The 13,823-nt window shown below is 36.0% G+C and overlaps 1 protein-coding gene across 5 annotated transcripts in view; it reads right to left on the bottom strand.

Moving 5' to 3' along the window:
* LOC110030230 (tRNA threonylcarbamoyladenosine dehydratase) overlaps positions 1-13,823 on the bottom strand; it is a 96,302-nt gene that overhangs the window by 50,412 nt on the left and 32,067 nt on the right. For 3 of the 5 annotated variants that reach the window (XM_020732843.1, XM_020732846.1, XM_020732847.1), the window contains exon 3: positions 2,914-3,025. In XM_020732843.1, coding sequence (XP_020588502.1) covers positions 2,914-3,025 — 112 coding nt within the window. The remainder of the gene's footprint in view (positions 1-2,913; positions 3,026-13,823) is intronic. The other 2 variants (XM_020732844.1, XM_020732845.1) reach the window with 1 other exon arrangement.

The raw sequence follows: 13,823 nt of genomic DNA, 5'->3' as shown, positions 1-13,823 counted from the left end.
TATATATATATATATATATATTTCAATAAAATAGAAAGGATACATAAAGGCTGTATGAGAGAGCCCAAAAGAGGCACTCTGCCCATACGATATAAATACAGTAATACCCCAATAAAAAGATACATATAAACTCAATAAAAAGTAAAACAAATTTAAAACATGCAAAAAAAAGTAGCTAGGGACGAGCCAGTTTAGTTCTGCCTCTTCCTCTAGTTTTAGAAGAAGATCCAGATAACAAATTGTTGAGTGTCGAGTTTGAAGAGTCGTGTCATTGTAGTCGTGTCATTGTCAGAAGTAACTAAAGTATCATCCATTAAGTTTCCAAGTTGGAGTGTACCCCCAGCCTTCTTCTGTCGAGAAGTGTAAACCTGTCATTCGTCATCTGAAGACTGGCTCATGTGATCCTCGGTCTGATTGGATGTTAGAACCGCAGCAGAAGGAAAGACAGTCGTTGGCACCGCGACAAGTTCCAACGTATGTGAAGTGTGAGTTGTTACTTCTGCACCTGATGCTTCCTGAAAAGGAGTTGCGAGACTATCCTGATTTTCGGTTTGAACATTATCCGTTGTAGTATGGTCAGGAGAAAGGATCCGAGGGGCAGACACCACTCATGTCTTGTGGTTATTCCCTCCTCAGGTTGGCTGTCATCAGGTTTCCCGGGAGCACATTCAGGCACATGGGGTGCACTAATAGTGTGTTTCTACTTTTGACTGTTGGTTCTCAACTGTGGGTGCAATTTGAAATATTTCTCCTGCGGGTGTCTAAACATCTTGTAGTGCTTGCAGTAGTAAGTTTTTTGTTTCATAATAATTTTTTGTCAATAACCATTGTGAGCAGATCCAAGCCAAACTTTTTCTACATCTAGTAGTGTAATATTTGTTTCAATCAAAATTCTTGCAATCTGGTAGTGTCCTGTTTATATATATAATTTTTTTTATTTTAATTATTTTTGTCTTTTTCTTCAAAAAAGAATCGGTATTTAGGAAGGACTAAACCATCCCCTAAATATCGGTTCCCTTATATGTGCTTATCCGACCTGAGGGGATTCGAACCCATGACAGAGGAGACTTGCGTTAAGGCCGCCTTCCAACAAGAGCCACAGTTGCACGCACGCGTGCTCACACAGACACATATATTATTATAAAAAGAAAACTTCATTAATGTAAAAGAAAAGATACAAAGGTTTTAGTGAGTGGGTAATAAGAACTCACTCACAGGGAATACAACTCACTCATAAAGAGACTTTAAAATACTCGTATACCCCAAAAATTATGAAATACTCCTAATCACAGTGGGTGGATTTATCACTTCCCCTCCCTCTGGATCTAGTGAGGGAGTCCAACAACAAACTGAGATGTGGGCTTCCGCCCAAAATTATCAAACAGTCATCCCGAAAATTCCTGAGTTCTAGCATTCCTTTTTTATTCTTTCAAGATTGGTAAACTTGTCATTCATCTGTCAGTGTTTGTCTCATCTGATTAATTGGTGTATCTTTGATGGAGAGTATGTTGATCCCTAAATTGCTGAGCAGGTCTCAGCCTGCAGCACACCTTGATCGTGGCGCTCCTCCAAGACTTGAGCACCCTCTTCTCTCGCAATAGATGGTTCCAAAACACTTTAGCTAGCATCTGCTACAACTAAATTCTTAGTATTTATGATCTAAGAAAGAGCTACCTCAACAGTAGTGGGAAGTAGCTGCTAAACTGGTTGGTGAGGAATAGTCTGATGAGACAAATTTTCAATCAACATTTCTGGAAGGTCTTCAGTTTCTCCTATATTTTCCTCCACTTGGATGATGTTGTTAGGAATTGCAGAATCCAAATGCACAGAAAGGTTGGATCTCAAATGTGGATGAAGTCTGAAGCATTTGGCAGGTGTATTCCCAAACAGTTTACAGTGATTACAGTTGTAGAATTTTTGTTCTGCGATAATTGACTACTAATACCCATTGTGGGCAGTACCAAGCCATATTTCTTCCACATTAGAGAGAGTGATATCCTTTTCAACAAGAATCCTTGGAACTGAAGGCCTGGATATGTTGAAGGTGGGTATGTCCAATTTCATAGGTCTCCCTAGTGCAGCTCCAATATAATAGAGAACTTGGTTATTAAAGCAGTGCAACTTTAAGCCAGATAATTTAAACCAGATTGGAACTATAGAGGTTCTTGGCTAGGATCAAATTCAGGAGACCACTCGAGCAAATATTTTCCATCAATTGTCATATACTTCTTGGAAGATATTTTGGCATAATCCTCTATTTTAGATAATTGTATTATCACATGTCTCCCATCAAAGAGACCAACTTTCCAATGTCCCAATAGTTTGAGATCTTTAAAAGCCTTTCAAGCGATTTCCATTTTAGGATGTCCCAATTGGAACTTCCCAATGAAAGTAAATTTGCACTTATCAACTAGGTTGGAAACTTCAGCATCAGAGAAAATTAAAGCTAGTTTGTCACTCTGCCTGCTCGCCTTCTTGATGAGCAGTCCCTATGGCCTTCAAATGAATCATGATAAACCTGAGGGAAAACCTAATTATCCATTGAAGCAGTCAGTGGTTGAGGAGGAACAGAAGCCATAGAACTGAGAGTTGAACAGCGGCTAGCTATTGGGTTTGAGTCGTGACTTCAACCGGAGCTCTCGTGCGTCCAAACTTAGAGCAGAGGAGGAGGATGCAAGTGCAAACGCTCAATCCTGAGCAATCGAGCGGAAGGAGAGAAACTTTGTGCCGATGCGAAGGAGTATCCCTGGAATTCTAAATAAGCGAGGACAATGTGCTAGAAATCTGTTTATATGTGGTCAAAGAAGCATGAAGTACTACTGTATTAACATAATCTAGCCTACTAACAAGGCAAAATAAACAATTTTCTAATTACCAAAATAATCAAATTATATGCATAACCCAAATCCATACCTGGTTAGTTGTTCAGAAACAACCTCATCTTTTAGAAGCTCTTTCCCGCTCAAATTATTTAAAACACCACTGCACCTCATTCCACTTATTCCAAATAAAGCATCTGGACCTGCTTAAATGCGAGGGATAGGAAGCGGTTAGTTGATAATAAAACACGCAAAGGCATGCAATATAAAAATCTGAAAGAAATGGATGAAAAACTGAGAAAAAAAAAAAAGTGGAAAACTTTTTTTTCAAAAACTATGGCACATGCATCATGGAAAGGAAGTTAACACTTCTTCAATTGGAATGAAAAAGACACCTAGTCAAAAGGTAATGGCTACCTGTTAAGGGCCTGGTGGCTATTTATGACAATTGCGAAGAAAATTATTCAGAATAACTTCCTCAAATAACAAACTCTTGTTTGGCTTCATCAATCAATAATTTCTCATATCAGCTGACGTCCTCTTTGTTCTAAAGACTATTAAACAATCTATTAATCACACTACAGCTGCACCTCCCAAGTTTCTAGGAATCCAATTATTAGCTCAGATGGGCTGAGATTTGCCAAATATGCACCAACTTCAAAGCTAACTCAATATTTATGTTAAATAATTTTCAGTTTGCCTTGTTTTTTTACTTGCATGTAGTTATTTTTTATGAAAGCATTTCCAAATTTATTTAATGCAATCATTTTGAAAAAGAAAATCATGTTATCTTCACTCTTAATGTGTAGGAAAGAAGTGAAAAAGAAATACAGAGGATAAAATTGGCATACTCCAAGACCCTTGTTGGAGGAAATTTGGCCTTTTATATAAAGGTTTACAATGACACAAAATAGAAAATAAACAAGTTAATCTTAATTAAAAAACAGAAGTTACATATTACATTTTTTTTTTCAATTTAAAAACCTATTAAAGAAAAACCGTAGCATCCACTTATCAATCCGTGGGTTGCTGCCTTCCAAGAAAGTAATGCTATATCACAACTCAAAAAAATTATGGGCTACCATTACTTCTTGAGAAAGCACCAGCGAAAAACCATTTATCCAAGTATTTATGTGAGTTTTCATGTCATGACAAGAAAAGATAAAACGGGGCGCATGGTTGAAGTATTCAACACTTCTCCTAATTCTAAAGTTGGTTTGTAAACGTCAAACATGTCACGACCCGACCTAAGGATTGAAATTAACCAAGACAAGAACAGACGATCGAACGGTAATAATCACGATTTTCTATATTCATTTTTTATAACTAATATTTTATAATTCAAATGAAATGAAAGAGCCGCTAAATAAAGTAAATTAAAGTAATAAAGTCATATTTTTCTCATTTTTGGTTGTTTTCGTTTTCTTTAAATATTTCCTCTATTATTCATCTTTTAATCAAATGATTAACCTTGAAATATTAGTTTAAAACAACTGTGAACTATAAAAGCTAGTGAGCACATCTACTTCTAAACTACAATAATGTAACGAAAACGAAATGATATGTGTGCTATTTAGAAATAATATAAATTAATATAAATATTTGACTGTTTATATTTTCAGATATGATTGTTTACGATAATTCATAACATTCAATGAGTTTTACTATATCAATAACATGTTTATGTCATTTTATATAACGACAATCGTCTCAAGAGCACCGTCTAAAATTGTACCAATTCAGATACGTCGATATAACTATCAGTTTTCAATTACGAGCACAAATATCTTAACATTCACCCACTAGTATTATAAAAGGATGAGTTCCAATATAATCAAACATGCACATGCAAACATACTATAAATTATTTCATTTACGTTATAATTATCATTCAATATCTTTCTTTTATAATATGCATGTGTGAAAAATAAATATATTATACAAATTCTTGACATTCTTTTCTGGTAATCAATTTCAATAATAAGGCAAAAAATCATATTCTACTTATAGTACTAAAGTGTATTGATCAATATCATTCTAATGCAAGTGATTTAGAAGATATCATAATTTAGAAGTAAAAGCACGCATCTTGATCTTAACTTACTCATTTGTCTATAATTCATGTTTTATAGTTTCATTATAACTAAATGCTAATAAATGAATTTTTCCTTTAAAAAATGTAATAAAAGTAAACTCGAGCTTTTCCCCATTATCTCCTCTTCTTTTGCACAAACACTGATTTCGTTCTTTTTAATTCTTTAATTCAACCACTTGACAATTCATAATCACAAATATTAATTTATAGAATCTGATAGACTTAATAACATTAAAATAATTTATATAATTAAAACTATAAACTCTACTCACGGATGAGTCTTCAATCCCGAATGCACAAACATCCTCTTCCATTCTTCGTTCGGCTAGGGCACGCCTCGCACGAACCTATTCGATTAGACCGCACGTGGCATTTCTTTGGCTTCGCACGATTGCATCTTTGCTCGGATCCTTCCTCTCTCTCTTCTCGATCACACAAGTTCTACCTTCCCATGCTCAATTTCGACATCGACAGGCGTCTTATCCTTCTTCCACGACTTGAAGCTACACATTGCCCTCCGTCTCAACAGTGTTGCCTTCTCTTCAATGTTTCGAAACCCTCGCTCCTCTTCTCACTATCTGCTCTCTCTGTCGTTCTATTCACTAGTTCGACTCAAATAAAATGTTAACCTCCAATATAGAAATCTCCTCAATGGCTATAATCAAACCAACATTTCAGCTTGATTAATAAGATTTATTTTTGTTATTACAGTCTCCCCTTTTTATAAAAATTTATCCTTGAAATTTATAAATAAGCCATAAGTCATCACTCATTAAACAGGTAAGCGTGAAATTTCATGAAGAAAATTAGTGGTCATTCAGTAAGATAAAAAGTGGTCACTATAAATAAAGACCTGATACAAAATGAATTAACTGAATTCACATCATCAACTGAAATAAGGCAACATAAGTAGGGTAACAGCATAACTCAAACAAAATGACAACTAAAACAACACACACTCGCCCTCACATGATCTTATGACTCTTCCTTCAATTTCAATTACAAGCCTCATCTCCTCTATTCGATGATCACGATTGTCTTTGTTGGTCAACATCGTCGCATTCGACTCGTCCCACTAAGGCGAGTATTCCTTTTCTTCTCCTTTCTTCTTCCTCCTTGCCTCACTTTTGCCCCGCTCTCTCAGCCCCTCGGTCACGATGGTTGGTTCAAAACAAAGTTTCGTGTCGCCTTATAAAGGTGAAAAACTTGTTTCATCTCTCTCTTTTCTCTTAGACTTCCATTTCTTCTCCCTAAATTAGCCTTTTATATCAAATCTTTACAATTTTCCCCACATACAAAAATTGTAGTCGAAATTTGCATATAATTATTTTGTTTATTATTATATATTTTATTACAACTTTATTAAATTTCATATTAGAGTTTTAAATTAATTATGTTATTGGCTCTTTCAATAATATTCACATTACTTAAATCTAAACCTTACACTTTGAAACCACTTTGTCAAAGACCCAGTCCTGAATTTGGAATTAACTAAAACGGGAACAGACTATTGAATAGTGAAAATCAATTTTTTCTATTTATATTTTCTATAACTAACAATTTATAATCCAAATGAAATGAAAGAGCCACTAAGAAAAATAAATTAAAGTACTAAAATTAAATTTATTTTATTTTTGGTTATCTGCTTCTTCTATTGCTTATATTTTAAATCAAATAATTAAACCCGAAATGTTAGTTTAAAAATAAAGTTAACCATAGTCAATGAATGCTCGTACTTCTGAATTATGGTAACGTAACAAAAAAGGGAACGATACGAATGCTAGTCCAAATATTATGAATCAATATAAAAGCATTAGATAGTTTACTTTTTCAGATATGATCGTTCAAGATAGTTCATAAAATTCAATGTATTTTACTATATCAGTAATATATTTATATCAGTTTATAATATGTACAACCGTCATAGAAACACCGTCTAAAATTATATCAAAGAAAGTACATCAATATCAATATTATTTTCTATTAACATGCACGCGTATTTTAACATCTCACAGCTAGTATCATAAAAGAGTGAACTCCATCATAATCAAGTATTCACATGCAAGTAATATATGTAGCTTATATTAATCATATAATTGTTTCATTCAATTTCATATAATTTATATACCTTTAAATAATGCATAATAATAGTTACCGCAAAAATTTAAAATCATCTCAATAATATGACTCATAAAAATAAGAGTATATAAATCAGATAAAATTTGGCAATTAAATTTATATGGAGTAACTATTAATGCAATTGATTAATAAAAAATAAAAATGCTACTACAAATCAAAACTAAGAATACCCGTCTTACTTTCAGATGATTTTGCTTCCTTTTAAGTTATGAAATCCCTACTACAATAGAATACCTATCATCAATTTCAAAATGTACTATTATTAAATTAACTAAATGATTTATCTTTATTTATAATTGAAATATTTTTAATGTATAATATTTTATGAGATTTGATACATATTATTTGAAAGACACGATGGTTCCGTCTCCTCTCTGCTAGGGTTAGCGATTCGATGGCGACGCGGGTGATCGATCGTCATGGCTCGCTCATACGCTGGCGCGACGGCCAGCGGCTTTGGTGGCATTGGTAAAGGGTTTCATTCCTATGCCAGCGGTGGCGTTCCAAACTTCCCTTCTGCTTTCTACGACAATCTCGCTCTCAAATCCGATACTTCTTTCGTTCGACGTCCTGGGTGGAAGGGAAAGCTTGCTCTCTTCCTCTCTGATGCCGAGAACGGCGAACTCGAACGGCGAACTCGCCTCTTCCTATCCTACCGTCTTTATCTGGTAGGGAAGTTCCTGTATGGGCATCCTAAAATGGAGTTTCTTCGAAAACACTTTGAATTGATGAGGCTTATGGGAGATTTGAAGATAGGTCCCTTAAATGGAAGGCACATTTTAATTCAACTGTCTAATGAAGAGGACTATACGCGCCTATTTGCGAAACGATTAGTGTGGTTTGAGGACTGCGGTATGAAGGTCTTAAAATGGTCAGAAAATTTTGATCCTAAAGCTGAGGCTCCTATTATTCCAGTCTGGCTTCGGTTCCCAAATTTGAAAGTTCATCTCTTCAATCACGAAATCCTCCTCCTTGGCCGTTATGTTCGAGAGACCCCTAAAATTAGATGCTCCCACCTACAATCTCACGAGTCCATCTATGGCTATAGTTTTAATTGAACGAGATGTGACATTACCTCCACCATATGAGGTTTGGATTGGGTCGGCTCACAATGGATACTGGCAACAGGTATTATTAGAACAACACCCCTATTACTGCACACATTGTCAAATGTTTGGCCACGATCAGGACGAATGTTTCAATTACATCCTGAACTAAGGAAAGGGGATAGTAGGAAACAGCCGCACGTGAAGCAAGGTTCTATGCTCCCTGATAATGTTGCGGCTGTTCAGGCAAAACCTTTAGCAGTCGTGTCCCACCCCACTATCATCCTTTCGACTCCATCTAAGGATAGAATTGAGCAGGTGTAACCTGACTCGAATCCTCCGGACATCTCTAATAATGAGGGAGCTCGATTTTCTTCTGCCTCTCTCCCTAATACTTCGAATGCTGATAAAAATCTAGATTTTACCCTCTCTAATGTTGTTGCCCCGGCTGAGAAAACACGTTAGTTGTTGCCTGATCCGGATCCTCCTATCATCTCTAATACTGAGGGGGCTCGCCCTTCCTTGGCTTCTCTCCCTGACGCTTTGAATATGGATAATAATTTTATTTACTCTCATCATTCTGATGCTCTCTCTGACACTCCTTTGGAGGATATTTCAAAAGTTTTAAGGGATGAATGGCATGTTCAAAAGTATCATAGAAGAAAGTATAGAGCCCAAAAGGAGGTGCGAAATCACACTAACGGGAATAATATGTTGAAGATGAATCACTACTATTCAGATGGAGAAAATGGACGGACCCGACCTAGATCTTCTAGGAAGGGTAATATGTCTACTCATATTTAATTTCCTTATTTGGAATATCAGGAGAGTTGCAGATCTTCACTCCTTTAGTAGACTCAAATTAATGACAAGGATTCATAAGGTCGATATATTTGCTATTTTGGAATCCCTGGTCTCCTCTCCGGATGATCGTATCTTGGGTAAATTCAAAAACTTCTCTTTTTTTGCTAATTGCTCTAATAAAATTTGATTGTTTTTGCGGAAGCATATCACAGTTGATGTCACTATTAATGATAGACAGTTTGTGCATACTTTTTTCTCTATGGATGTTTTCTCTGGATATCTTACTTTTGTCTGCGTCGGGACTTCTAATGCTACTAGATTTGATCTTTGGCACAAACTTTCTGAGATGGGCACTTCAATCCACCAAAATTGGATGGTTGGAGGGGACTTCAATATGGTGATGCACGAATCTGAAAAGTTAGGTGGTCGGAGAATTGACACCACTTTAACACAAAAATTCAATGAAACTTTGGCTATAACGGGTATTTCTGATTTGGGTTTACTTGGGTTTTATTGGTTCTAAATTTACTTGGAAAAGGGGCAAGTTATTCGAACGACTTGATAGATGCTTTGCTAATCAGTTGTGGATCTCCTCTTATGATTTTTTGCAGGTTTGTTGACCTCAATTTTGAGGTCATTTCCTTTTCTAGGGTCTTTGTATCTAGCTCTAGGAGTTCCTATTGACCATCCTAGAAAACTAGAATTGATACCCACACTTTTAGAAAATTCTAGTCAATTCCTATCTTTGGCACAAGACCATTGTCTTATAGACGAGCGGTTATGGGTTATTTTGCGAAGACTCAAGGGAAAAGTTCCTGATAGGACTTCAAGCCTTAGGAAAACAACGTCACAACCTTTTCGTCACATACACACATCAAATACACAAAGTTCACAAAATTGCACGAAATCGGACTTCCATTAAGCCCAAAGGACGGGTGAAAATGCGAACTTCTCCGGATGACTTCCGACGACAGATTGGACTGCGCCAACGCGTCCGGGGTACCCATTTTGGTAGGAAAGGACACTCATATTGCCATATTTTCGACACGAGAAAATTGGCACACAAATCGATGAATTCGTCAAAATGACTTCCGACGGCGAAACGGATCATACCAGCGCGTCCAGAACGTCAGAATTACCTAAAAGGGACATCCAATTTGTAATGATTTCACACATGAATTAAAATGTGTAAATCAATTTTTTACTTTAAAAATTAAGTATTTTTTTTATATACTTATATTTTTAATTAAATAATATTTATAAAAACTAATCTCTATTCACATAACCCACGGCATTCGCGTATTTCTTTTTCCTTCTTCGACCGAGAGCCGCTCGGGCGGAGCCCTAGCTTCCGCACGCATCCCCTCTCTCGCATCTCCTCTGCTATTCGCGCGTGAGACGGCTCCCCTTATCCTCACACGCGGCATTCCGCGGTCCATTCGCGCACACGCCTCCTCGATCTCTGCTCGACTGAGCAACTTCCCAACGGTGGAACTCCACCCGGCCGACCCTTCCTCTGCCCTAGGCTGCATTTCCTCTTGCCTTAAATCTTTCTCATCCTCTCCCTTTACCTGATTTGTTGACTAGAAAGGTTGGTAGGTGGCTGCTCTTCTCCTTTCTTTACTATAAAAAACCCCACTTGGGGAGGGTTTAACCCCACTTGGGGAGGGTTTTGAGTTTGAGGGCCGAAATTTTTGAGAGTGGGGAGGTGCTGCCAAAATCTTTTCAAACTTACATTTTCTTCTCATCTTCTGTGGCTTGGGAGTTGTTAAAAATTTTTTAGAAAGAAAGGAAGAGTTCTTGAGAAAAAAGAGTGTTGCCAGAATCCTTTTTTAAGCTAGAAATTTCGAGTGCTTTTGATGTGGAGCATTTGTAGTGGTCTTTTCTTGAACCATTCTTATAGTTTTATTTCAAATCTGCTACTTCTCTTGCTGCCCCTTGTTGAAATATATGTTGGATGTCATTTTTAAATGCTAGAAATCATGTTTGGGGGCTCATATCTCACTTATCTTGCTGCCCCTTGTTGAAATATATGTTGGATGTCATTTTTAAATGCTAGAAATCATGTTTGGGGGCTCATATTTCACTTCTCTTGCTGCCCCTTGTTGAAATATATGCTGGATGTCATTTTTAAATGCTAGAAATCATGTTTGAGGGCTCATATCTCATTTCTCTTGCCGCCCCTTGTTGAAGTATATGCTGGATGTCATTTTTAAATGCTAGAAATCATGTTTGGGGGCTCATATCGCACTTCTCTTTCTGCCCCTTGTTGAAATATATGCTGGATGTTATTTTTAAATGCTAGAAATTATGTTTGGGGCTCATATGTCACTTCTCTTGCTACACTCTTGTTGAAATATATGATGGATGTCATTTTTAAATGCTAGAAATTATGTTTGGGGGCTCATATCGCACTTCTCTCGCTGCCCCTTGTTGAAATATATGTTGGTTTTGATTTTTGATGTTGGGTTGATGTCTTAGCCGTGAGCTTCATATACATTTAGCTGGATTTGAGTCTTGGTTTTGGGTTACTGCCTTAGCCGTGAGCTTCATATTTATTGAACTGGATTTGATTTTTGGTTTTGGGTTGCTGCCTTAGCAGTGAGCTTCATATCCATTTAGCTGGATTCGATTTTTGGTTTTGTGTTGATGCCTTAACCGTGAGCTTCATATTCATTGAGCTAGATTTGATTCTTGGTTTTGGGTTGTTGCCTTACCCGTGGGCTCTTCCCCCCCTTATTGTCCTACCCGTGAGCTTTTGATTAAAATTGAAATTGAAGGGCTTTGATAATGGTATGATTTTTAGAGGTACAGAAGGATACTCCCTATGGATTGTTCTCCTATATTTTATGAAATGTAGAAAGCTCTTGAGGTTTCATTTTGAGTTTGATATAAATTGAAATCATATTGGGTTTGGAAATCCATAAAAGCGCCACTTGGAAAGGATATCGTTCTCGGGATTGATCCGATCTTTTTTTTTCCTTTTAACAAATTTAAATGTTTTAGACCGAAACATTCATGAGTTTTATTGATTTAATTTGGTTTTAAAAATGGATCGGTCTCATTTTCGTTTATTTTATTTTATTTTATTATTTTTTTTTTAACGGTCAAGTTAAAAATGGGAATTTCCGATTTAATTAAATTCAGAAATGATTTATAATCTCAAGGAAAATAGGAAGGAAAGAGAAAATGAGAGAAAATTAAAATTGAAATTTGAATTTTTGGGATGATACAATCTAGAGGGGAAATAGAGTAGCAAACAATCCACCTCTTCTTTTACATAAGGAAAAATAGATTGCAAATTGGAAGACTAGTTAGAATAAAAAAAATGAGAATTTAGATAACGATTGAGAAATTAGTGGACTTGCTCTTAAATTCCTTAAGCTTTGAATCAATTTAAAATCCATTTCTTTTAATTAGGATTGAAGCACAACTCACAACTCTTTTGCTAAAACTATGAGTTTACCCCTAGGTTTTAGGAGTCTGGTAGCGAGCTCAGCTAGATCTATAGATGTTTGAGGGTTAGTGGAAAGGCACTTAATTGAGACTAGACACCTTAGGACACCTCAAGTTTAACCTAAAGTGCAGGCATCCTAGATTTTCGAAGCACAACTTAAGAAATAGTTTACCATCCTAATTTTCAAATGATCCTAAGAAATCCAAACATCTAACCTTAGTTTAGAAGATAAGTAGGACACTAGGCACGAGGGTGCACTAGATTGTGACTCATGACTGATTTAATTAAATCAAATAATGAAATTCTTACCTTAACTTGACCAAAACTGAAACCCAATGCTCCGGGATTTGAGTTTGTCCTATATTCAAATCCTCCTGGCAATTGGGGACATCCCAATATCACATATTTAAAGGAGCAATGAACCTCTCAGGTGTACAGGTTTAATTTACATTACAGCATTTTATTTTAAAAGCATGTTATATTGTTTTCATAGTCTGTTATACTGCTTCCCTAGCACGTTATGTTCTTCTTTCAGCATGTTTATTGTCTTTTCTCTTTACTATATAGTGCATTATTATTTTCCTTTTACACAGCATGCTTAGTTACTTTGATACACTATGTCTTAGTTTAGGATAACCTAGTGGTTAGGAGCATGTTCAAAACTAAAACTAAACAAGGAGGTGCTACTACGAGGAGTTTGGAGCGAAGATCGTGGGTCGCGAGACGAGGAACAATTTCCAGGTGGATCTGCAGCAACGAAACATCTTCATATCACATGAACATTTTCACAACACTATACACTTTCCTTAGTTTAAATAACAATCTATAGGATCACTCTTTAGGCTTTCTGTACAACTCTGTTGTACAATTATAAGTCCTAACGTTTTAGGATTCTAAGGTTACCGTACGGTACGATGTAAATCCTCCTGTCTTTTAGGCTATTTACATAGCCCAACGTTATGCAAACATAAGTCATAAATCTTAAATAATTTGCAGAATTGAAATACCAAATAATCATCACTTCAAAGACATAAAGCCGAATATTAGGATAGTTGGGAGTTCACCGGGGGTTTTTTTTCCCAGATCTGTGATATCCCCTACTTTTCTTCCTTTTGGATTCCTTGAATAATTGTTCCTACTTTGGGTCATTCTTATTTGATTTTTCCATGTCCAACCGTGAAAACCTAAACTTTGAAATCTTGAAAGCAAAATCACCTGATCTTAATCGAGAGTTTTCTTAAATGACTCTCAGTTATTTAAGATATAATTAACTATAGGGGTTTGCCTCTATAGGGAACTAGGAACCCAAGTAAAATAAATCTTATCTAACACTCGTATTAGGTAGGGGAACTTGTCGGCAAATAGGACAATTTCGCAGACCAAATGGATGTCACAAATTGTTTAGTCTAGATGATTGAATCCTTATTACAAGTGATATATTTATTCTTCGGGATAAGTGTATT

This window comes from Phalaenopsis equestris, unplaced genomic scaffold, assembly GCF_001263595.1.
Source record: "Phalaenopsis equestris unplaced genomic scaffold, ASM126359v1 Scaffold000680, whole genome shotgun sequence".
Taxonomy (NCBI): domain Eukaryota; kingdom Viridiplantae; phylum Streptophyta; class Magnoliopsida; order Asparagales; family Orchidaceae; genus Phalaenopsis; species Phalaenopsis equestris.
This window is presented reverse-complemented; position numbering and strand designations above follow the sequence as displayed.